Raw genomic sequence first — 27100 nt, forward strand, 5'->3', positions numbered from 1 at the left:
CTTGAACAGGTGTAGTAGCTGAGCAGAAACAATGGTCTGTTCTGACATCTCTGCAAATTGGAATTCATACTTTTAAATCTTGGGTGGTTGTGTATAAGCAAACCTACTCATTGCTGTCAGTCAAATCTCTTGCATGTCATTACTCTAAAGAGAGGTCCACGAATATATTGTGAGGAATAACACAAAATGAAGAGCGATCTTGCACTAGCACAACTCATATAGGTAGCTATGTTGTCTTTCATAATTGATCCCATTTGCTGTGGCCAAGTAGAGTCTTACCTTTGTGCAGTAGCAAATTCCTTCTGTTTTGTCAACCATCCCACTCTTCTTAATGGATCTGCAAACCACTCTATCCCAAAAGCCATGCTCTCTGCCCTCAGTGAGAGCACCAGCACCTTGCTGACAGCAGTTCTGACAACTCCCAAGTCAGAAACATCATGAAACTTTATTTCACTGCTTCCCTAAAGTCCTTGCATGCCCTGTAGTGGTAGCGGCTCAGCCCTAGCCCGATCATCAGTTTCATTCCTGAGTTATTCACTGCTCTGATGCAGTGGAGAAGAAAACTATTGCTTCGCTACCCTTCCACCAGAGCATCAAACAACCAGATTCCAAACACGCCCTTTTGAATATGGTCTTCAGATAGAATTCTGGCACGTTGATGCTAGTTCAGTTGTTTCATTACAGACCGATTCTAAATCTGTGTGAATGCACAAAGTTATGTTTATTAGAAAGCATATTTGACTAAAGTTAGGAAGTATGTGGAAATCAGAAAGCCACAACTTATTGTTCGTGGTTAAGATAGTCAGCAGAGCGCCCACTTCTATGCGTAACATGGAACATAAACATTGGGTCAGTCTTTTAAATATCCAAATAATAAGCTGTAGGTTTCTCAGTGATCTCAATTTTTTTTCTGGAAAAGATGATACCCTGTTATAAATTGGAGTGCCATTCAACATCATTAAAATGGTCCCAGCAGGTGTCAATTCCATGATTTTTCTTTGTGGGGTTGTAATAATTTAATAATTAGAAAAGGCATGGTGGAAAGAGCAGACTGTACCACTCACCTAGGCTTTATTTGAGGCTCTGGCATTTTAATAAGAGGCTCCTCCATTACTTTCCTGGTAAAATGAGAAGCAACCTTGACCGATAAATCTACCACTTGGAGAATTTGGCCCTGAAGGTGATGAGAACCTGTTTGTTTTGCACCTCATGGTGGTAACTGTAAGCAGTGGCTTTTTATAGGCATTTAGGAAGCTCCCCGCATGCGCGGAGGTAGAAATGAAGCCTTATCTCAATTCACAAGGCATCTCCTTGGCTTCCATCTCCTCGGCAGATCACAGTGGTCCAGAGGGAGCTCACAGTGTGCTTTTTTAAGAGCATCGCTGCTGTATGTGTCATCAAAATGCTGCTTTTCCTGCAGTTGTCTCGCTAGGGGTTTGTGGGCGCTGCTTGTACGCCAGCAGAAATGGAAATGCCTGGCTTTCCAAAAACAGATTTCAAGAGTTTGCAGGGAGGAAATAGTAAGGTTATTTTGAGGGCTGGGGAGAACTAAGGAGTCAAGGGGTTTGAATAGAACACAACAAGCGGTTGAGCTCTAGCTGAGTAGCACGATCATATTGTACAGCATTCTCAAACTTGGACAGCTCTTTTGAAAAACAAAAACCTTCTTACAAGTCGCATGGTGTGAAACAGTGCTATTGGTTTCAAAGGAAACGTGTTGAAATAAATACTGTTCACATTGCCGTTATTGGTCAAACTTGTCAATGGAGTGGGCAAGTTATTGAATGTTTCCTCATCTTCAAGCAATTCATCCTCTCGTGCTCATGGAAGTTGCAGGCTTAGAGGTCTTCGAAGCAAAGAGACATTTTTGTGACCAAGTTTCTTTATTAGAAACATCTTCCCTGCCTGTAAACATCTCTCACCATTTGATCTCGTCTTTATAAAATTTGTTGGTCTGGAAACCTTTGAGTTTGTTTCTAAATCAACTGTAGATGTGCACGTCAGCGCCTGATTCTGCCACAAGCAGGTGCTAACTGACTTTGACGCACAACCTGCAATAACAAGAACTAGAGGTATTAAAATATAAATTATTTTACACTTATCAGATTTTATCCTTGTGCAAAGTATTTAAATATTAGGAGTGCTGGTTTGAAGGTCGAGGCTTGCGGCAGCGCGCATGCACTTCTCGCTCTGCGAGGCATGCTGTATTAGAGTTTGCACTGGAAGCCCCACCCACTCTCCGCCCATATTTGTTATAGGCTTGTCATTGTCCTTCGTAAATGCTGGCTTCTGATTCGTAAATAGGCTTGTTAGTCCCTCCTTGGTACTGCCCTGTCGGCATTTGTTACCTCCCATAACGACTGGACATTTTACTTGCTTGTTACACGGTCTGCATTATAAGTGGGTGAGCACTATTTTGTTTATTGACAGATGATTACAATGGCGCCTGCTTTTTGTATTTGCAGCAGACGCTTTTCTTATAGAGCGCTGTGCCGCTCTAACATGCATGATGAGCGTGGTGCCTGCTTTAGGGACACCGCACTAAGTTTCACCTTTTTTTTTTAACTTGCATGCTGATCGCGGCGCCTGCTTTAGGGACACCACGCTGAGTTTCATTTTTTTTTTAAAAATTAAACTTTAATACTCTGCACAGCAGCCGCTTCAGGGACACCGTGCTAAGTTTCGTTTTTTTTTTTAATTAAACTTTAATACTGAGTGCGGCACCCGCTTCACGGACACCGCACTCTGCAATACAATAGGCATTGCTTTTGCAAAACTTTGAACTATTGGTATTGTAAATGACAATGCCTTTTATTATTAAAAAGGCATTGCCATTTACAATAAAACACACAAGATGATGGACGGAATGTTGCACATTGGCAAAACGTTCACCCCCAGTCACAGATCTGGGTTTAATCCATCGTTATTTTGCTCACCACGCCACCCCAGTTCAGACATGGCCATATGCAAATCAGTCTTGACCCTGTGTCTCATGGAAACAGTCCAGCCCGAACTGCCAAGCCATGTCTTCCCTGGACCGGAATCAAGCATCCTAGGACCGGTGTCGGGGTTTCACCCCTCTTCAGTCAGGATAGCTTGACTCCAGTGGCGTAGTGAGCACGGGACCCACGTCTGGGCATTTGTCACCCCGAGTGGGACGGGTATGCCCAGACGTGGGTCCCGTGCTCTCCAAGCCACTGTAATTAAGCTATCCTGGCTGAAGAGGGGTGAAACCCCGAAACCGGTCCTATGATGCTTGATTCCAAGCCAGGGAGGACCTGGCTTGGCTGTTCGAGCTGGACTGTTCCCATGAGGCACAGGGTCAAGACTGATTTGCATATAGCTGGGTTCAAACTGGAATGGCATGGTGAGCAAAAAAACGATGGATTTAGGCCCAGATCTCTGCACTGGGATGAATGTATGACATTGTTCTGCATTCTGTCCAACAACTGGGTTTTTTTTTTTTTTGCATTTGTCACCCCGAGTGGGACGGGTATGCCCAGACGTGGGTCCCGTGCTCTCGTTGCCACTGTAATTAAGCAATCCTGGCTGAAGAGGGGTGAAACCCCGAAACTGGTCCTAGGATGTTTGTTTCCAGTCCAGGGAGGACCTGGCTTGGCAGTTCAGGCTGGACTGTTCCCATGAGGCACTGGGTCAAGACTGATTTGCATATGGCTGGGTTCAAACTGGAATGGCATGGTGAGCCAAAAAACGATGGATTTAGGCCCAGATCTCTGTACTGAGGTGAGTGTATGACATTGTTATGCATTCTGTCCAACTGTTTTTTTGGGGGTTTTTTTGTGCATTTTTTTTTTGCAATTGCCATTTACAATGCCAATAGCTCAATAACTCGCAATTGCGAGACCTATTGCATTGTAAACGCTTGTTCTACATGTTTTGGTTCCGCTCGCCCATCACAGGCACATTTTGTGAACAGCATCATTGGTCTTTTTACTAAAGTGGACTGTTATCGTCATTACATTTCGATAGTCATGAACATGTTTACACCATAAAATATACTACGTGTGGCAATGTCGCATTTGCTTCTGAAGCATTTTGTATACGAGACACAGACTTTAAGAGTTGGCTCTATCTAATCTCTATTTGGGCTGGCAAGTTGTGCTGGTGATAAGCATGCAGGGGTCTTTATCCATTTGGATGCATTCTCTTTTATTGTTAATTACCAGTAAATAACCATCTCATAAAGCACTGGAGAGAAGTTGCCAGTTTGAAGGGAAAAGTAGCTAGCCAAAAGGGGTGGTCATTGAAGAAGGACCGATATCGGCCGTGCTGCCCCACGACTTTATAGAACAGCATCGAGAAAGATCATCTCGAACCTTCCATACCCTCAGAAGTACAAGAACTTAAAGATAAGCACATTTTCTGTTTTAGATGTGAAATTTAGGAATGGCTGATATCAGACTGTGAGTTACTAGAACTCAAAACACAGCATAGTCTAGTAGCAGCTTAAAAACGACCCCTGTCCTACATTGGAACTATCTAAGTTGATTGAGCAAAAAATGTGGACTTTCTTGGTTGCTAAAATATCTGGGTCCGGAGGTACTAAATATAGCATTATAGTCTATATTGTAAAGGTGTGCCATCGCTGCATTTTTCCTGCAGCAAATTTCTGTTACATGTTAATGCAGTTTGTGTTTCTCAGAGCTGCCCCTAGTATGGTATTGCAGTGCTTTTAATCACTAATGTATATTACAAGCAGCCTGTCTGGGGAGAACGGGGCTAGTATTCTGAGTTATTACTCAAAAGCAGTTTTGCTTCAAGCTTGCATAGCTTTTGGTTATCACTTCAAAGAAGTGATATTCAAATTCTATGACGGAGAATCACATTAACAATGTAGGGATTGCTCTCTGTTTTAACCTTGCTAAGCAACAGAGTCTGCACCACTAGGGCTTAATTAGCAGCTGTTTTCATCCATGATATGTTATGTTCTAGACCTCAAGGCTTGTTACTGCATTCTATCATTCTTACCCTTTCCTGATTTTGTTATTTTGTCTTAGTTTTTAAGCCTTTCTGTCTTTCAGCTATTTTCTTATTTCTTTTTTATCTTTGTTTTTGGTTTCCTTTTTAGATACCTTTATTCTTTCTTGTCTTTCATTCTTCACCTGTTTCTTCCCATTCATCCATTTCCTTTCTTTAATTTTGACTTTCGTTCTTCTTTCACTCTTTTCAGTTACTGTCCCTCTTTCCTTCTTTCTTTAAAAAAAATCCCTTTTCATTCATTCCACTATTTCTTTCCGTGCTCCCCATTGCTTTTTACATTTCATTAATTCCTACATTAATTTCTTGTCTTTTTCCACCATTTATATATTTGCTTGCTTGCTTGCTTTCTTTTCTTTTACTTTCTTTCTTTCTCTTTCTCTTCCCTTTCATTCATTTGCCTGATTATCTCCCCTTTTCCTCTCTCTAACCAACCTCTCCTTTTGCTCTTTCTTTTCTCCTTTTCCCTTTCTTTATTCCACTTCCCCAATTAATCTCCTTCTGGTTTTACAACTTTATTTTCTTCACCAACTTTCCTTCCTTATCCCTGCCCTCATTTATTTCCTGCTTTATCCTTTCCTTTTTTCCATTCTTCCCATTCCTTTTTCTCCCCTTCTATTCTTTGTCTGTATCCGTCTTACCTTTTATCACATTTCATTTGTTATCCATTTCTTCTCCCTTTTCATTATCCTTGTCCCCTTTTTTTTTATCCATTTTTTGTACCTATTCTTCAACTCATTCATTCCCAAGACCTTTCTTTATCCTTTCCCTCCTCCTTTCCTTTTTATCTTTTTGATTGATCCTGTTTTCTTTTCCAGTTTCTTGCCCTATTTTTTCATTCTCCTCTTTTTACCTTTTATATTCTTTCACTGCTGCTGGTAACTCATTGTCCGATTTCAATTACTTTTACTCCCACATCAATGGCATTCTTCCACTTTCCGTGCCCCACACGTTGGTTGTTGCATTATCGTTTCATATGATGTTTCTCCTCCCTCCCAGCAGAGTTCACTCCTCTGCTTTCTCGACTCTTGGTTCTCTCTCCACATCTTTCTTTGAAGGATGCTTTTCTGCACGCCCCGCTCATACTTTTAGGAATCGTGTACCTGTTTACACCGCAATGATAATATCCCACTACACAGCCCTTTCCCTCCCAGTTTCAGGACGCTCTCGCTCCTTTTCATTATCTTTCTCCACATGAGGATTACTCTTGGATCTGCAGCTGTTGACTTGTTTCCACCATGTGTGATGTAGACCCTAGGCCTAGGGAATTAGGTGCTGTACAAATGTAGTTAATTCGACGCATTGCAGAGAGAGTGGGGGCTAAAGGAGCCTGACCTTTAATCTTGGCTTCTGTGCAGGCGTTTCTGCTGCACTTTTTTCATATATGTGCTGTGTACTTGGCCTAATTCGTGCTCCAGGGTTGAGATCAAAAGCCCTCTTCCCATGGGAAGGGGTTTGCGGAAAGTGTGTGAAGATTGTCCAGATCCTGTACTACACTATCTGTTCTTCCAATTTTAGTATCGGACAATGCATATCTTTATGTAAATGAAGAGGGGGGTTAATGATATGCACTCGTTGTACAACCCCACATGCATTATCCCGGGAGTGCAGCAAAATGGCGCCTTCTGCTTATTTGCCTAATCAAGACAAAGAGAAGACTCCATTTTATAGCAGAGCTCGTGCTTTTGCAGATTAGTTTTCCATCTTCGGATTAGCTAGACAACATGTGATCAAACCGGATCAGCACCAAGTGCACGACCTTACGAACTTGGGAAAGATTCCATTGCCATTTCAACATTCTTGCTGCTGCTTTTGAGGTGACCCCATATATAGATAGGACATTTTTGGATTTCGGTTGTCGATGTAGCTGTATTTTATTACTGTAGTAATATGACTAGAAAAAGCTTCAGCACTTAGGTGTGCTATCGATCTGGGTGTTTGGAAAACAAACAAAAATACGTACATCTACCCAAGTTCTGTTTAGAGCCATAAGACATTGGACGTGGTTCCCGCCCGTAAAGGCGGTTTCTTTGTATGCAGGGGCACGCACAAGACGCATTAGAATGTCCTTTGCCTGATGTTACCATACAAATTGGAAGTTCCAGAGGAAATGCACTTTCAAGAAAAGGAATCATTAATATTGTTTTATGATGGCACCCTCCAGTCGCTGCAGCTCGGCTCCTTCTGAATGCAGACGGTGTCCGCCATGCAAACCCCTCCGCTGGTGCCTTTTGCCGGATTTAGAGGTTATTAGAGGAATGGTAACGGCAGCTCGGGGAGCAATCCAGAGCAGGCTGCTGTCTGTTGCGTAACCTTGACCCGCTTCCGTAAATCTTCACGTGACGCAGCTGAGAATCGTTCCTGATGAATTGTAAATCAGCTGATCAGAGTGATAAAGTGTGGCGGCCGCACCACTCAAATATTCATTTTCACTCAGTGTTTACCTCTCGAGTAGAGATTACAGTCCAGTGTTCACGGAGCCGCCCTTCAACACTCCTGTGACACTAGAATGTGTTAATACGGAGATAACATTTTCTTGTGTTTCGCACTTTCTGGACAGAGCAGCACGAATTGTTTCAAGATTGTATATGTATTGTATATTTTCTGATTGTGTTGTGTCTCATTTTTTTTGCGTGATTTTGTATTATGATTGTATGCAGCTTTAATGTATGCTGTGGTCTCCCAGGTTGTATTTGAGTGTATAGCTAACAGTACAGTGCCCTTAATGTTGATTGGAATTTCTGCTCTGTACCTAGTTTATGATTACTCGTGTTCAGTGCTATCAGAATTCTAGCAATGCATCTAGTTCCCAAGCAGTGGCGGCTGCCACCAAGTATCACTGGTGTGGCGGCTGCCACCAAGTATCACTGGTGAGGCGGGGGTGGGGTAAATGGAGTGGAGGGTGGGAAAGGAAAAAACCCAAAAAACTTGCCTTGTTCCCGGACCGTGGCATCGTCTTGCGTCATCCTCTTCTGTTCCTGCTTGAAGCAGGAAGCACAAACCGGCTCCTCCAGCCAATCACAACACTACAATGCAGCATTGTGATTGGTTTGAGCGCCATGGTTCAGCGCACAGACATGCAGTGGGAGCCTGTGCATGTTCCTCACCAGGCTGTGCATTACAGCATGGAGGGGAACATGCAAAGTGCGCATGACTGTTTGGCTGGGCCAAGATGGCCGGCCAAGCAGTCATGCCCTCTTAAGCGTCCACCACTCCTCCCCTTGCTGGCTGTGACACAGCTAAGCCCTGCCCTATAACCCTGAAAAGTAAAATGATAATAACCTATTGTTATAATTTTCTTTTCATTTTATCCACTGCTCGAAATGCAGTGGGGCGACTCTCCTCCGCCTTAGTGGAGGAGCCACCGCTGTTCCCAAGTGATTACATGACGGTGTGAGTTGTTACATTGCCCTCGTTTTTCGGAGAACAAAGTTGTGTTTTGTGCAGTGATAGTGATGTTGTGACATGGTATGAAGCGCCTACTTGTTTGGTTCTAATTCAAACCTAATGTTCTGCAACATATACTTCTACGCTGACGAGATCTTCGGTAAAAAGCTTAAATGGTTGACCTAGGGTACTGGAGACCTGGTTTTTTAGTCCTAGTATCCGTATTTGACCAAAAAGCTTGTGGGATTCTGGAAAAATCACTTGATCTTCATGTGACTCCAATTGTAAATCTGCATATTGTAACACTACAACTTTACAGCATCCTGCCCAGTACTGGGTTTTTCACATGTTCCAACACTGTGCTCACAATCTCATGCGGGTTTCTGCATTCTGGTATTTCTAGGTACCCCACATGGTATTGTATAAACAAAATCCCTTGTTAGAGATATTACTGACTCAGTCAAAAAGTTCTGTTAGAAGAGCTTTGCTGCTCTTTAATGGTAGATGTGTCCATGATAAATAATGAAAAGCATGATACTTTGATCACAGTGAGTAAGCCCTTTGTTAAATGGTAGATTCTTCCATCAAAGATTAGATGAGAGTAAGTAGATTTCCATAGGTTCTTTATTCATAAGTATAAAGGTACAACAGCTCAGCCGTCCAACTGCCTCTTACTCTCCTCCTCAAGATTCTCTCTCACAGCAAGCCCTCTTATCCATTCTAGAATCCTCAGATGTCATCACAGCCATGACAGACAGCTGACAATCTGAAGCATAAACTTTACAACACATCTCCCTCCTTTACATACTAACATTTGGACGAAAAGTCAAAGAAAGAAAAGAACACAATACAATTAACATATAAATATGACTAAATCATTTTACTACATAGTCGTTCAAATATGAAGGAGTATGAGAAATTCTGTTAGATTTCCTTAAGGTTCGTGAGCCATCTTTGCTATCAATATTTTTTGAAAGATCACTCACATGACGCATCTTGCCACATACAGCGACTCTATTTAAATTCCACACTCTGTGGTCAGCAGTCCTCACAGCATTACCAAAGACCTTAATTACCTTTAAAGGTTTCGTGAATTTGGCACCAGAAACACAGAAACCAGGTCTTTTGATCATGACCAAATCACCAACAGAAACTTTAGTAGATCTAACAGCATGTCTCGCATCATAATTTTCCTTACTTTTTAGACACTTATAATCCTGCCTTTCCTCCCACGAGCTTACATCCGGAACACCTCCCTTGGCCGAGATACATTTATTAACCCACGGTGGTTCCAAAAAAGTATCAGGTTGCCTCCCCCTGAACAAAGAAAAAGGAGACCTTCCAGTCATGGTATGAGGCGCAAAGCGATAGACACCAACTCTCCTAAAAACCTCCTCCTTCCAGTCAAGACAATTCTGTTTAGCCAGGGAAATAGTGTCTTTTAGGACCCTATTAAACCTTTCAACAGTGCCATTAGATTCAGGGTGATATAAGGCACATTTTTTGTGAACAATACCACAATTAATAAGAAAATCTTCCATTTCCTTTGACACCAGCTGGACACCATTGTCAGTCAGCAAAGTCTGTGGTATACCTTCCCTTGAAATTAACACTTTCAGAAAATCGATAACGCTTTTAGTATTAGTGTTTCTAGTGAAAGAAATTTCAGGCCACCTAGAGTAGAGATCCATGACAACAATAACAAAAGTATCCGACCCATCACCATGGACTGGTCCCAAAATATCTAGAGCTATGTCCTTCCAAGGACCACTGGGGCGCGACCTTTTTTCCATGGGCTGAGTCCTGATCTTTAAACTCTTCTCACTTAGAGAACATTGAACACACTCCCTTACCAAACGCTCAATTTGAATGTCCATCCCAGGCCACCAGTAAGTAGAACGCACTCGTTCTTTGGTTTTAGAAATCCCTAAGTGAGCCTCATGAGCTAGATCTAGAAGAGATTTCCTTAGAGACAAAGGAGGAACTAGTCGGTGACCTCTCCATAACATTCCCTCACAGCAGGACAACTGTTCCTTAACAGACCAAAAATCTTTAACAGCTTGACTTCCTTCTTCCTTACAATGCCAACCCTCATGGATAAGTTTGAAAACCTCTTGAATAACCTGATCTTCATGACAAGCATTTAGCCAGGAATCTTGAGAAATCACTTTGTAATCAATTTCACACACAAAATCATGGGAATGACTAAAATCAGAATCTAAACTGTCACTAGATTGGGTAACCGGGACCAATCTTGAAAGTGTGTCGGCAACCAAGTTCTCTGAACCTGGAACATACCTAACTGAGAAATTAAACCCTTGCAATCCAACAATCCATCTGGAGATTCTCGGAGAAATTGAGTCAATACCCTTACTCGTTAGTACCTCACACAATGGTTTGTGATCCGTCCTAACTACAAACGAAGTTCCCCAAAGAAATTTTTTAAACTTCTTAATAGCCCAGTAGACAGCAAGGGCTTCTCTTTCAATGACCGAGTACCTAGATTCTGCACCCTTCAGACTCCTTGACACAAACATAATGGTGTTGTCAGGATTCGTGCCACCTTGATATAAGACAGCACCAAGACCCTTGAGACTAGCATCAGTCGAGATAATTGAACATTTAGCTGGATCAAAATTACGGAGATTAGGCGCATTCTGTAACTTGTACTTTATAATCAAAGAATTCCTTATCACACAAATCATTCCAGACAAATTTTACTCCTTTTTTAAGCAAATTTCTCATGTTGAAAGTAGCATCTGCAAAATTCTTAATAAATTTGTTGTAATATTCCGCCATCCCCAGGAAGCGCATGAGTTCTTCCTTTGAAGAGGGGGCAATTAGATCTTTAATAGTGCTTACCAATTCGGCCTTGGGGACAACACCATCAGCTGTTACCGTGTGACCTAAGTAATCAATTTTATCAAGGCCGAACTTGCACTTCTCACGCTTAATAGTGAGATTGTGAGCGGAAAGTCTATCCAACACTTGTCGGACCCTTTTCCCATGTTCTAATTCATCACATGCATAGACTAAAATATCGTCCTGATAGACGCAAACCCCAGAAACGTTGACTAACACCCTTTCCATGACTCTTTGGAAAACAGAAGCGGCAGAGACAAGACCAAAAGGAAGTCTTACAAATCTAAAGGTACCAAACGGGGTAACGAATGCAGTTAAATCTCTGGATGACTGATCAAGCAGAATTTGATGGTACGCAGATGTTAAATCTATCGTGCTAAACACTTTAGCACCACTCACCATGCTTAACAGCTCTGTTATATTTGGAAGAGGATATTTATCAACAAGAACACATTTGTTGAGTTGTCTGAGGTCCACACACAATCTCAAAGAACCATCAGCCTTCCTTGCGGCCACAACCGGAGCCAACCATGACGTTCCTTCAACCTCCTCAATAATCCCCTGTGATTTGAGCTTCTCTAACTCCTTCAACATCTCCTCCCTAACAGTGAAAGGAACATTGCGTACCTTACTGGACACTGGGACAGACCCCGGAGACAGTTTTATTTTGTGACAATACCCTTTCAAACATCCAAGTTTGTCACCAAACACTTGTGGATATTCCTCCATCAGTTGAGTTTGCAGAAGGGAATGATGATCTACAGATTCAACAGTTTCCCTCTTTTTGAGTAAGATAGGAGGAGAGCTGTTAGGATCCAACATGACGCCTAGATCTTTCTGATGCCACCAACTGATTATACTGTCGCCCTTCTTAGAGACATATACTTTCCCAGAGGTAAGGCGACCCTCATATTCAACCAAACCCATAAAGTAACCTCTCAAATCAATAGGGTCCCCACCATAGGCTGTGGGGCGAATGTCAGGTTTTAACAGATTGATTTTTGACCTTAAATTATCATCAAAAAATGTGCTTGATACAATGGTAATTTTTGCACCAGAGTCAAACAATACTTTGGTTTTATGACCTTCAATAAGAATATAATCCAAAGGTCCATCACTACCAACCTGGACAATAATCTGACCACACTCAAAATCATGTTGGTCACACGAATTGTCCACCGCAATTTCATTAATACCTTGTTTGGACGATTTAATTCTGCAAGCAATTACAAAATGTCCCCTTTTCTTACAATACGTGCATATGGCATTTAACGCGGGACAGGATTTATCATTGGCCCAATGACCAGCATTGTTACATCTGTAACATTTATTTCCTTTATCGAATTGTAATCGAGATTTATTTTCTTTTTTCCCTTTTACTGGCGTTTTGGATTGGGTCTCTTTAGATCTCAAATTAGGAGTTGCGTTAGTACTGACCACCGATACATCTTTACTGAGATCTTTCTTGATCTCCTTAACACACTCAAGAGAGTGCTCAATTCTTTTAGCTATGACTAAAACTTCATCTAGAGACGGCTCATCTTTGAGCCAAAGTTCGTCACGAACCTTTTCTGAAACACAGCCCAACATAAATTGGTCTCTTATTCTCTCTTCAATTAACGTATCGAACTTGCACGTTGACGCTAAACGTCTAAGGTCTGTGACATAATTCTCAATACTCTCACCTTCCTTCTGCATACGTCTACCGAAATGGTAACGCTCTAAAATGGTACTGACCTTAGGCAAATAGTGGGCATCAAGTTTGTAAATGCATAATTCAAATTCATTTAGGTTAGCTGCAGCACTGTTGGGAACATCCGGAAGGTGATCAAAAACGTCCTGACCTTCTGAACCCAGGCAATGCATAAGTAACGCAGTTTTCCTCTCTACGCTAAGAGAGGTACCACACACACGGGCATACCGTTCAAAAACCTTTTTCCATTTTGACCATTTTATGGGAGGATCCCCTGATGACTGTAAGAAAAACGGGGCAGCAGTTACATTTTGCATATCAGAAATTGACAGTATGAGCTTATGTATATAGAAGAGTGAATAAGGTAAATATAGCTGTTATAATTAGACAATGAAGAGGAGAAATAAAGAAAAGAAAAGAAGAAAAAGTGAGAAAAAGAAAAACAAATAACAATAATGTCCAACGAAACGTTTCACACTTTAAAATTACAACCTTAATCTAAGCTGTGCGTATCAGCGTGATGTTGACACACACAGGTGTGTAACTTGGAGAAACTCCTATTGCAAGTATCTCTCGTTTGAAGATTGTGTTGAGAGTCTCTGTGGCAACCAGTATAAAAGACAGGCAGTAAATATATAAGCTGTGTGTATCAGCGCTGCGAATGAATAATAATGTTCAAGGAAACGCGTTTCCCACTTTAAAGTTACAACCTTAAATTAAGCTGTGCGTATCAGCGTGATGTTGACACACACATAGGTGTGTAACTTGGAGACACTTCTATTCCAAGTATGTCTTGCTTGAAAATTGTGTTGAGGGTCTCTGTGCCACGCAGTACATAAGACACGCAGTAAACATATAAGCTGTGCGTATCAGCGCTAATTAAGCTGTGCGTATCAGCGTGATGTTGACACACACAGATGTGTAACTTGAAGACACTTCTATTCCAAGTATCTCTTGCTTGAAGAATGTGTTGGGGTCTCTGTGCCACGCAGTACATAAGACACGCAGTAAATATATAAGCTGTGCGTATCAGCGCTGTAAGAAACGGCTCATTATTCAAAGTACGTGTTCCAACAGTATGCGCAGAATTCACTGCGAAGGATTACGTAAAGCACGCAAATGAAACACAAACACTGAGCGTCTGCGTTGCTAAGTAACCACGGAGAAGACACCAACCAATCTGCAAAGAGAGCGCGAGCATGCGCATAGGTCATAGAGGAATCCTAGGTAGCGTAACGTTGCGTTCCAGTGACAATGGGAAGACGTCGTCAGACCACAAACCTCAAACGATTAGAGGGCATCGAATGAAGAGACATCATAAGAGAATGCCAAAGTATGAACGCGCATCAGTAACTCACGAGGGATCCACGCGCATCAGGAGCTCGCGGGACTTCCACGCGCATCACAAGACTCACAGGGCATTTACGCGCGTGAGATAGAAGGTAATTCAAAGTAACCAACTTTAACCGTAGAAAGTTCGGTAGTAACAAAAACTAAGATATTTGGCAGTCTTGGGGAGCGCGCTTAAAACAAAGTGAAAGTCTTTCTTGAAAGCGAGTCAAAAGTTGACAAGAGTAGTTTGAGATGATTACGAAGTGAGTCTTGGAGGGCGCGTTACAAATAAAATGAAAGTCTTACTTGAAACCTCTTGGAACGGAGAGTACTTGATCGTATCCGTAGTTTACCTCACAGTACGGCATCTCAGATAAAACTTCAGTATCAAGCCGGTCTTCCCTCTTTGTCTTTTTTTAAAGAAATGTAGATTTGGTTAAAACGGAGATTTTCCAGGCAGGAGTTGAGCTGCTTTTCCCAGTCGTCGCCAGTGTTAAATGGTAGATTCTTCCATCAAAGATTAGATGAGAGTAAGTAGATTTCCATAGGTTCTTTATTCATAAGTATAAAGGTACAACAGCTCAGCCGTCCAACTGCCTCTTACTCTCCTCCTCAAGATTCTCTCTCACAGCAAGCCCTCTTATCCATTCTAGAATCCTCAGATGTCATCACAGCCATGACAGACAGCTGACAATCTGAAGCATAAACTTTACAACACCCTTCAATTGGTTTAAAGATGTCTGTCTGTCATCCTACCAGATATGTTCCTAATATGCCTTGAGTATCTTGAGCATTTATTGTAGTGTAACGGAATCAATGTGTAGCTCTGCTTGCAACTGTTGGGCACTCACCAGTAAGTTAGAAGGGAACACTAAATGCTCTCTGCACAACTCCTATCTCACCCAGACAAAGCTTATTGTGAGGCAGATCAAAAAAGAAATCTTGCAAAGAGTGCATCTAGCTCACCAGTTTGCTAACTTGGCCGATCTCAAAGCTTGATTCTTGCACAAAGTCATGTTTTTCGAAAGATTCAGCATAACGCAATAAAAGAGGTCTAAGAGATGAAAAGTTTGATAACCTGAAAAAAGGAAAGGGTCGAACTCATATTTTTTTTATTAGACACCGCACTAGTAAAATATAGCCCTATTGCAAACAAAATATGGCATGATTAATCATTTGGAATGAAGATTCTGGGCAGTCATTAAAAGTCAACAGACCGAAGAAAATCGATTAGAATAGAAAAACAATTGTGTTCAGAGGAGTCTTATCAGGGCAAGGTTCTGTGGCTAAACTAGACCTCAGCCTTCCAGCAGCAGAGATGGTCTTGGTTGCTATTGAGCAAATGTATCTCAGAGTTTTCTTTTTATATACCTGTCTATAGCATTTCCCAACCAGGGAGTGGATTTTAAAGATGCAGTAGAAGCAGTATTTTAAATGTGTGTTTTTTGCCTTCGGCCTAACTGGGTTAAATTGGAGAAGGAAACAGTTTTCAATTGTAGAAAAAGCTACAATTGCATTTTATACCATGATGGCCTCCTCTGTCACACACCGTCGCACACCTCCACATCAAACTCTTCTCGCGTTTCATAACCAATAGATCTCTGCACACCTAACACTGTGCTCAAGTAATGTGTTCCTCTGGCCATACAGCTTTTTAATTCACACAACTACCCTGTGACGAAGCAGATCAGCTGCACACGAATGAGAAATGGAAAATGTATAAGGACAAGTTGCCTTGACCTAAAATCACCCTTCCCTCACCTGTGAGCTTTTAATCACACATAACTCATCCATCTTCATGGGGAAAATAAAATACGAGAACATGTTCTCCAATCTGGCGTGCAGTTTAGCCAAGGTTGACAAATATGCAGTGAATGTGATTTGTCTCCAACAGGCTAGGAAATGCAGAAACTACCACAATTGTGTAAAATTTTTGTGTGTATTCTGTGTATGAACAAAGCTCACTGGTGATTTGTAGCTAAATATGCAATCTTGAAAAGAGTAGTCCCTGGGCGAAATTTTTATTCAACAAGTGTAATCTTGCATAATTTATATGTAATTTCGGGTAAGCTAGTTGCGTAAAACTACCGAAATTACCCCTTTGTGCAACGCTGTGTAATTTCAAATATGTGTAAAACTCCTATTGTGGAGACAAAGATTTGCGCTAAAAGTGTCCTACAGCTACATGCCCAATTTAGAATCCTTGTAATTTTTCCAAAATTTCATCTAATTGGGCGAAGACAAATTTCGCACACTCCAAGAAACAGTACCATTATCGACACCATTAGCTGCTGCCTGCCCCAAATTTCTCGACAGCGTTAAGCTAGCCACAAAAACTTGTAATGATTTTTAATCCACATTATAACAAAATGGCATACGTTTTTCAACAAATCTCTCAAAATAGTATTAAACAGCCTGCATCGCTTACACTCACCCAGGATGCTATTGTAATTTTCTCACTACATTTCTTTCCTCACCACCTTGCTTTAGGGATGTCTCCAAAGAAGTGTGATGTAGGCATTAATGGACCAGAACAGTTTACATGTCTCCATAGCGTTTACATTTTAGTTTTCGTTTTTTTAACGTGGACACTGAGGCGCCATTTTTAATAACCTATTTGTGGCTGCAGCTGTACACATTTTTTGTCTTTCAAATTAGCTTGAGCTTTCAAAATTCACAGTACTTCAGCATGACTTGTAATAGACTTAAATTGCCCCAAGTTTGTTGAGTTCTTCAAAGGGTAATATTTAAAAGTAAACATTTCCTTTGCCAAGCACTCAAATCATTTTAAAACTTAGTCCCATATTCTGGTCTATTTTATTGGTGAAAAAACAAATTTGTAAAAATCTGGTTTCAGTAAGTAAAGTTAGACATCACAATGTCCGGAGCAGGCGAAGCCTCTCAAATTTGTAAAGTTCTCTCTACTTTAAAGTTACCAGGTGCCTTGCGCTCATTTTTGAAGCATTGTCGTACATCCTGTCCAAGCAATTGTGATATAATACATTGCGATACTGGGCAGTTGATTTGCTGATTCGATGCATGTGTACATTGGCCCACAAAGCTCTGAAGAAGGGTCTTCGGCATTTGCACGGCTTCTACCTTCACAGTGAAAAGCAAATCTTGACGTGTGATTGTCAACGCATCGTTTTTGTCGAGTACTAGAATGACCACCTGTGTCTGTTACCAACATGGCAAGTACATGACTGAAAGGAGTGCTTTTGCATCAATTACCGGTCGCAGGTTAAAAAGCAAAAACAATTCAGCACATCTAAATTGATAAAATAAAAATAAGAGTCAAATGTCAATTATTTTCTTGTTTAACCTCTTCTTGGTTTTTATGTGTTGTGATGTTTTGCTTACAGTGATTTATTTAGTTTTTGTCTAACTTCATTTCTCTTCCCCTCCCCCCCAACTTCCTCCCTTCTTCACCGCCTCATCCTCCTTTTTTCTATCTTGCCTTTCTTGGGTTTCCTCGTCCCTTTTTCACACCTTCCTTCCTGCACCCCATCCTTCTTTTATAGGCCAACAACAAGCCCGAAATTGAAGCCGCGCTGTTCCTAGACTGGATGAGGCTGGAGCCTCAGTCCATGGTTTGGTTGCCAGTGCTGCACAGGGTGGCAGCTGCAGAAACTGCCAAGCACCAAGCGAAATGTAACATCTGTAAGGAGTGTCCTATCATCGGATTCAGGTATAAGAAAATGCACGCAGGAATATTATTGCCGCCAAGTCTGTTGCTTGCATGGATTAATAGAGAAACCTTTAATTTATTTGCATTGCAAAATGAGCATTGGCAAAACCAATAAGTTTGACCTTTGTATGGCACATGCGTACAAACATCAAATCTACTGTACAAAAGCACAGACCGAAGCACCTGAAAAATGAATGATCCTGAAAAGAAGGTTTGTTTTATTTTCTGTAGCATTCCTTCTTCAGATGCATTTTGTCAGTAGTTGCTTCCCTGTTATACCGGGATGCTCACCAACTGATTTCAGATGGTAAATAGCCTCATCATGCTTCCTAAAGAGGTGGAAGGACACACCCAAATAGACAATAAGATAACCGTGAGAACTATATACTCCTGTGGGCAGACCCAAGATGTAATAGATAAGGTCTCAAGCCGATGGATGAAGGTTCCAGAACAAAAGGAGCCAATGACTGAAGGTGAATCACCCATAGACCCTTAAAGTACATAGAGCATACAATTTGTTCACTGTGGACGATGCCAGAACCATACATGTCCAACCTAAAAAAAGTATTTTGTTGTTATATTACTGGATGGCCATCGGATCTGTAGAAAGCAGCTTGTCTTCCATATTTCAGCATATGTAGTACCTTACTGTCTGGAATTCATAGGATTTTAATGAATCCCCAGGCTTCTATTCTAAGCCACAGAAAGCAGACAATCTGAAGTGCTACTTTTCTGCTCCATCATTTTATAATTGTGTTTACCATATTGTTTGGAGCTTTGTGAATTATTAAACTCGATAAACCCGGTTTCAATTCCTGAGTGCTTAGAATGAACAGAACAGAATCAAATCGAGCTAGAAAAGAGAACATATTAACTATTCTGCTTTGCAATAAAGCGAAATGTATAAAAGTATTCTGCAAACTGTAAAGAGTTAGGGCACACTTGAGAAAATATTAGCTTTTGGAATGTTTATAGGCAATGAAGTGGTCATGGATAATTCAGTGACTCTTGTTTGTGGACTAGCTTGTGGATTTGTATGGTAGCATCACACTTACCCACATTATAATGTAGTTACAGGGTATTAGTTTCATTTACTTTTTATTTTCTTCTTTCCCAGTATAATTTATCCCACATTACGATTAACATACCACAGTATGATTGCTGGTCAGTGCTAAAAATCGTTCGCTTTGAGATACCGCTTTTTGAGGTCTAAGTTTGCACCATATAAGAACAACAAATAAATACACATATAAGACCCTACATTTTCATTATAGAAAAATCGTATTAGAACTTAATGTTTGCCTCTTAATTGTTTTAATGGGTGTTGAGTTATGGGAAGCAAATAATCAATGGTAGACCTAAATACAAACCATTTGCTTTTTAGTGAAATGCTTAATATATACCATCTCTGTAACATAAACGGTATCACTTAGACCGTTATCATGTAGAGCAGTCTGAATGGCACTTTTAAAGGAAGAAGTTAATTCCATTGTTAAAGCCAAACCTGTATCTTGTTTAAAAGTTCATTTCCCCCACCCACCAATGAATTGGTGGCCCATTCTAAGGACATTTGAAACCTATTTATTACATGCTTATAATGAATGTATAAAAGATCTTATGACACCTTGGGGGTGATTCAAAGTTTTAATTTGCAGTACACAAAAAAAAACGAAATACGTAAAAGGAGTTGCAGTACAAATTTACTGACTGTTTGTGCTATGGCTCCTAAACCACTTTCTGAATCTCTATTGTTGGACTTGAACCTTTCTGCAGGGTCATTTGCAAACATTTTGCCTTCAACAATTTGTTTTCTGAACCCGTTTTTTTTGGCTTTTAGGACTCTGCGCTTTTAGCACTGGTAACCAGTGCTAAAGTGTCTGTGCTCTCTTTTAAACAAGGTAGAATTGGCTTACACCCAATTGGTAAATGTAATTTACTTGCAAGTCCCTAGTAAAGTGGTACTGCTTGTACCCTGGATCTGTAAATTAAATGCTACCAGTGGGACTGCAGCACTGATTGAGCCAAAACCTTCAAGTAGTCCTTTAAACATGTCTCAGGCCTACCATTGCAGCCTGAATGCAGTTTTTAGACTGACATCTCGGTCTGGCAAAATAAACTTTTTGCCAGGCTCAAACTTTCCTTTCAAATACAAATAAGTCACCCCTAGTGTAGGTCCCAAACAAACCAGAGGGCAGGGTGCAGTGTATTTAAAAAGTTTTACATGTCCTGGTAGTGAAAACCTATAAAATTCGTTTTTCACCACTGCAAGACCAGCCTCTATCATAGGATAACATTGGAGTTACCTTATTACATTTAATAAGCTATCAATTTGGGAGCAGGTCCACAAGTTGAGTTTGGTGTCTAAGAATTTTGATTGAAAGCCATCTTTAATGGTTAAGTCTGGTTTTTAATCAAAATTCTGACAATGCCACTTTCTGAAAGTTGGCATTCTCTTGTCCTAAGCATTTGGTGCCTGCAGCCTGTTTCTGTGTCACATGAGCAGGTGTAGCTCATTGTAAGAAATTGGGTTGTTGGTTGATTGGGGTGTAAGCCCGGTCAAGCAGCAATCCTTGTCAGATTAAGTCACAAACAAACCCCAAATTAACCTGTGCTCATCTGCCTGGTAGCTTAGCACAGAGTAGTCAGGCTTAACTTGGAGGCATACATCTCCTTGGTACAATGCACATATCTTACTAGAGGTATGTTTTCCACCAATTCCCATGTCAGCCACAAAATATCTATCACCATTAATTTCTTTCCTTCAGAAAATGTTCTCACAAATGTCTGATTGGAAATGATAGTGATGTGTGAACATGAATCACATTTTATTGAGACCTGCACATTATCAATAGTTATTTCATCTGGCAGATCTGACATTTCCAAGAGAATGGTCCAGTGGTAGCTTGGGCGACTTTGGTTCATCTGTGTGTGACTAGCCGAGTCAAGGTAATGGAGACTGAGGTAAAAAAGGATTTAAATCTTTGGCTCTTTTGACACCTCTCTGATAAAGCCCATGTCACGAAAATGGACTTGTAATAAAGGTCTGCTTTGGAGGCTGGACCATTTACACCAAATGAATTGTGCTGCTCAATGGCAAAACCAGTGGCTGCCCATAGAAGGAGCTTGTCTTGCGAGTAGGTTAACACACTCACCCAGGCTACAATGCCCCTAAAATTGCACATCTCTTCTTGAATTGGATCTGTTGGTTAGATATCATATCGAAATAATTCAAAGTGCCCAGGTAAGTTGCCATAGGGATCAAAATGGACTGAGGTACGGGCACTTGTGCCCACATCTCAGGAAGTCCCCGATATCTATTTTTTTGATGCGCTGCGATGGTGAGCCTAAGCATGCAATTTCTCTTGCAAATATGTTTAATACAATTATTAATGAATAAATTGTTTTAGCTCGGAAAAGGCTTGTGAAGCTCGGTATTTATTTCGTTTTCCCTTTCAAAGGTGTTGACGTTCTTAACTTTCTATGGTGCGTTCTAGAATACAGTTGAGACCGGGTGGCAGTATTTTATAGGAATGCATGCAGAGACTGCTGTCACTGTCTTGCTTGTTTGTGTAAACTGAGATACAAAAAAGTCTCTTTTGTCACATATGTAGGCACCTATTTTTATGAAAAGACAGGCAGTTGCTAACTGTTAGCCTTTGAAGCAGAGTTTGTGAAAATCGTCAAGCTGTGTTTTAGCCACTTTCGACCTTTACCTTTTAAACTGAGGTAAAAGTCCACTTACCTTCAAGTGTTTCCTCATTTAAATGCCTGGCTTTAAGTTTTGCAGTTTTTTTTCCTAATTGTGTAAATTATCTAGTCGAAACGGCGACTCCGCTTTGACCCCAGCAAGAGTCTTTCACGCCGTCTTTTCTCGAATACTAATTATCAGCATAATTATACCTAAGTTGCTAATGGAGTCTTGTGGGGAAGGCTGAATCATCGCGTTGCTTGAGGAAGGGAAGGCTGCTGCATCGCGCGCACAGCAGGACTCCAGCCCTGTCACCCTTTGGCGCCGCTTTATGTTCTCTCAGCTGTGCTGAACTCGCCATCTTTGAAACATTCTTTCGCTCGAGGTCCAAACTCCCGCCTCCCACACCGGGCACCCCTCCCCCACTCGGTGCAGAACATCACCACAGACAGGGGCCTAATTGTTGCCGAATCCATTCTATAAACATGATTATGCTTGCCAGCAGGTATCATCATTAATTATTTACTTTCCACAGTGGTAAACAGTATGCAAATGAATGGAGTTTTTGCAGATGTTCTCATGACTAGACATAACCGAAGCTGTTATTTTCTTCCAAGACAGCTTGCACAGCAAAGTGTAATTATCCCAGTGTTGTTGGGAAAATCGGACACTGCCTTCTGTCCTATGCCCTCAAGTAAACATTTCTGGCAGCCCGTTGGTCCTGAAATGCCATCAGGACACTGGGATCAACATCTGGACCCCCAGTCCGAGCTGTGTGGCCCTGAATAAGTCACTGTGCTGTAATTGTATTGGCAGGCATGTTCAGATTCATTCATTACACACAAACTCAAGCGGAAGCTAGCCAGAAATGTATATGCACATCCACTATATCATCTCTTTTCCTCAATAATTCACCATTAACTAGTATTTTAGGTGCTCTCAAACAAAAAATCCTCCTCTGCCTCTGGAGGACATACCAGACCCCAAAAGAGACAGAAAGGCCCTTTGGAATCTACAAACTTTTCACACACTGTGCCTCGACAAGTGTGTGAAATGTTCAGATGCATCTCGGCAGCTGAGCAACTGCTTACTCTCAATTGGGTTCAGACTTATTTTACTGCTAAGGATTTGTGTAACAGGTGCTTTAAATGCTCCGTTTCCTCTCTGGGTGATGTGCTTTTAGCACACATGTTTCTCCTTCTTAGAGTGGACTACGCTCGCCCCAGTTCATGGCACACAGCATTGCATGGATTAAGCCGGTGGTTGCTAGTGGGGGCCACCGACACCTACTTTTCGACATCAGATAGTTAACGAGGGCAAAGAGAGGGTAAAAAACATATGGAAAAGACAGAGCATGAGAAAGACGGGGAAGAAACGTCACTACGAGAGAAAGGAGGAACCTGCGAGTTGAGATAAAGGGGTAGGGAGCATCTGGTATTTGATCAAAGAGACATGAGGTGGTTTAAGATTACCAGCCTTGGTATTTGGCACGCCGACATGTAATTGCTCTGGCGGCTGACTTTTGAGCAGTGTTTTGGCCGCTGGCACCCTTTCTTTTACAAATTAAGCACTGGCGCAGGGGTTAAACAGGTGGATCATAAAGCGCCGACAAGTAAATTAACTGACCCTTTGTGCTTCTGTTGTATGTTACATTTTTGCCTGATTTAGAGGAACTTACGGCAGCTGTGCTCACCTGCACTTTGTGATGCGTATATCTTTTTGCAGATTATCGAGTTAATGAATATCTCAAAATGCCAGACTAGATCCCGAAACGTATTCTCCATAAATAGCTCTCATCACCAGGCGGGGACACGTGGCCTCTGCTGTTAATCTGTCCTCCCCAGATGCATTAACATCAAAGTATATAAGGCACAAATGATCATACTGGGGGTCAAGTTTTTGCTTTTCAGCGCCTCAGCGATGCGGTCCTGAGCTCTTCTTGGGGCTTCACCAACAAATTACTTCACTTTTCAATAGTGTTGGCGTCAAATATCTCCCTCTCAGATATCTGGGTTGAAACTCTGTCGCCGATGCTATAAGAAGATATTCTATTCATACTAAATGCATTGCTTAGATCAAATAAGGACCCCAAAGCCTTCTACTACTGTTCCTTAATGCGCCCAAAGGGCATCAGAGTGGGAGGCCAAGTTAACTTTGGCCTTGGCTAGCAGAACCGTTCCACTTTCTCTTCAATTAAGTCCCCCAACAGGCAACAATCTCTAAAAACATAAGTTCTAAAACGCTCCAAAGGATGGCGAAACGGTCTAGCCTTTGGGGCCTTTCTGAGTCATGATGCCATTCCCTGATGCAGGCCCTTACTTACTTATTTTTGCAATTTTGACATTGAAAAAGAAAAATACCAAGTTTCTGGCTCCATTGGCCAATCCTGAGCAGGTCGAAGCGTTACTGCTAGCAATGCTGGATCATTCCTCGACAACACTGTTATCCTCTGGGCCACTTCCCAAAGAGTGGACTTGCTCCTGTGGGTTTGGACACTCAAGGAGCTCTGACCCAGACTCCTCCCAACTCTATGCCTCTAATGGCAGCTTCTTCAGCACAAGCAACGAAGTCAATGCCATCCAAGATCCTGTCCCCCCATGTGCTCAGATGGGAAACCTGAGGCTGTTAACCTCTTCCCCTCTCACAATATAGATGCTAGCTTTAACAGGACTGACAAAATGCAAGTGATCTACACACCTTTGCAGAAGGGAATATCCAGTATCTCTCTGCCCCTTTTTCAAAGGAATTCTCTTTGTTAACCTCAGTTGTACGAAAAGCAGCGGCACTTTCAAGCTGATTTTACTTTCTGCTGAGACACATGTATCATTTTATCAGAAGTGTTGCAGCCTCCCTATGCCATTTTTGAACCTCTGCTGCCATTTAACAAGTTACTTTTGGAGCTAATGCTGGCTGCCAGGGAGAAACCCTTCTCGGCCCAACAGCCACGAGACTCATTCCAGTACAGCACAGGTTTGCCCACTGTAACCCACAATTTGTCGTACACCCCTCACCAGAGGGTTATGCAGTGCAAGCCACTAAATTAAAATCAAATGCATTTTCTTTGGCCCTTCCTGATGAGTCCCAGAGGCTAGATTCTGGATCGAAAAGTCTTTGCTCTGGCAGATTTGATCTTAGGGCAGCTATATCATATGAAGAAGTCTCTCTCAGACCTGGCAATGATGGTTTGTATGCTTCCAAACAAATCTTGAAATGCTTCCTTAATCTGATAAAGACATAGAGCTGAAGATTCCTTACCTTAAAATTTCCCAGTCATCAGGCTGGATCCATAAGTTTTTGCTCGAGCAATACTCTTCCGCACTGGTAGGTGGTGTTGGTCAGCTCCATATGACATTGTCTGCGCCGTCTGCGCCGCAAGTGACGTCCGTGTCCCCTATATAGGCGCCCCCTCGGCATGCTGACGTCAATTCTTATTTTTCCGCGCCAGCCAGCACAGATCCATGAAGAAAGCGACCCTCTGTCACTTTTTGACAGACTTTTTAAAAATGTTTTGTCAAACATTTTTTGGTGTGTAGGTTTTTCCAACATGTCAAAGAAGACTTCTGGATTCAAACCATACGGTGTCTGCCGCATTGCCATGTCGAAGATGGATCGTGACCACAACTGGAAGTCAATCTCCTACTGCCGGACCATGGCTCTGAAAGCTTTGAGAGAGTGGTCCCTAAAGCTGCTTGCTGGCCACCGCTTGGCACCACACTGTTCACCCCGGAGGTCTCATTCTCCTCCCGGTCGAGAGGGAGATCCTGGGTACTGCTTCAGCAGTCCTAAGTCCTTGTCCTCCCCCTCAAAAGTAGTCAGGTAAGACACATAAGAAATACAAGAAGTCGAAGCGTGCTTCAACTTCTTCCCGTCTGTCAACCGATGCGGCAGAGGAGTCTCTACGCTCTAGGCCTCGTTCTATGAAACCTACACCTGGGTCGTCTCTGCGCTTCCCTGCCTTTCCAGGGGCCGGAGTGACCCCCACCCAGCTTAAAATCTTTTATGACCCCATGTGCCTCGTATTTGGGCAAGCTGACCCTCCCAGCGTGCCTTCGGACCTGAAGGCAAAGGGGGCTCCATCGGGTTCCATGCCGGCAATTCAGGCCCGATACACACCAATGAATCCAGTGGTGGATTCGACTGGCACCAGTTGTGCCATTGCAACCTTCCCTGGCACCAGCCCCTGAGTTGGGGGGACTCCCGATGCCGCCTGCACCCCCCTAGGTCAGTTCCTCAGCCTTATTTTGAAGGGCTTGGAATGGAGGAAGATTGAAAAGGGTCACTGGACCCTTTAAAAGTACAACCTTAGCACGAAATGGACTAGTATGAGGAATTGGGTGAAGCCAGTGGACTGGATACCTCATCAGATTCTGGCCTGCTTTCTGCTCCTACCATGGCTATGGAGGAGGATACTTCATATGCAATGGGTGTAAGAAGGGCAGCTGAGGTACTGAACCTTTAGCTCCCTTCGGTGGAAGTCAAAGCAAACATCTTGACAGAGGTCCTGTAGCCGGGTGTCTCCTCCTCGGAATACCTCCTGCCTTTTAACGAGGCCTTGACTGATGTCCTTCTGGGAACCTGTTTCAATCCCAGCTCAGGGACTCCTGTGAATAAGACAATCCCCTGCCACCATCGTCCTTCACTGGGCGACCTGAAATTCGTCACCAACCACCCTACCCCCGATAACATGGTGATCCGAGCTTCTACCTCACATGGCGTGTACCCTTCTGCACCCCCGGACAGGGAATTTAAGAGGCTGGATAGTTGGGGCAAGAAAATATTTTCTCTGCCAGCCTTGCATTACAGTCAGTGAACACCGCATGCCTATTGAACCGTTACTCCCACTCCTTGTGGGAAACGTTTGCGCTAGTACTGCCACAGGTCCGGGAGGAGGCCCTTCTCTCCCAAGCAGTATCAGACCGGAGAAATGCAATAAAGTTGATCATCATTCATTGTGGGCTTGACATGATGACTCGCTGGGCAGAGCGATGTCATTGACTTCTGACTTTTCTGGGTATGTCCATGCTTTCCTTTTGGACATGCCATTTGATGGCGCCCATCTCTTCAGAGACAAGACCGACATGGCCCTGGAACACTTTAAGGGCTCACGGGCTACAGCCAAGTCCTTGGGCCTCTCATTTGCCAAATGTCCTCCGTCTGCCTTAGGCCCCTGTCGTGGCTTTTGTGCCTTTTTCTTGGCCAAGGAAGCTATATAGAGGGTCCCGGCTCCAGAAGTAGGCTGTGGTTTCTATTCCCGCTACTTTCTGGTCCTGAAAAAGGACAAGGGTCCTATCCTAGATCCTCGAACCCTCAACTACTTTCTCAAAAAGAAAAAGTTTAAAATGCTCACTCTAGCTCAGGTCTTGTCTGTCCTGGACAGTAGCGTTGGACTTGCAGGACGCCTATTTTCACATTCCTTTCCCACCTGCCCATCAGTGCTACCTGCAGTTTACGG

The 27100-nt window shown here is 42.3% G+C and overlaps 1 protein-coding gene across 17 annotated transcripts in view; it reads left to right on the top strand.

Moving 5' to 3' along the window:
• The window catches only part of DMD (dystrophin), a 7596173-nt gene that overhangs the window by 7309477 nt on the left and 259596 nt on the right, over positions 1 to 27100 (top strand). For all 17 annotated transcript variants that reach the window (XM_085622447.1, XM_085622454.1, XM_085622449.1 and 14 more), the window contains one exon: positions 17794 to 17960. In XM_085622447.1, the coding sequence (XP_085478573.1) occupies positions 17794 to 17960 (167 nt within the window). The remainder of the gene's footprint in view (positions 1 to 17793; positions 17961 to 27100) is intronic.

This window comes from Triturus cristatus, chromosome 8 (assembly GCF_964204655.1).
Source record: "Triturus cristatus chromosome 8, aTriCri1.1, whole genome shotgun sequence".
Classification (NCBI taxonomy): Eukaryota; Metazoa; Chordata; class Amphibia; order Caudata; family Salamandridae; genus Triturus; species Triturus cristatus.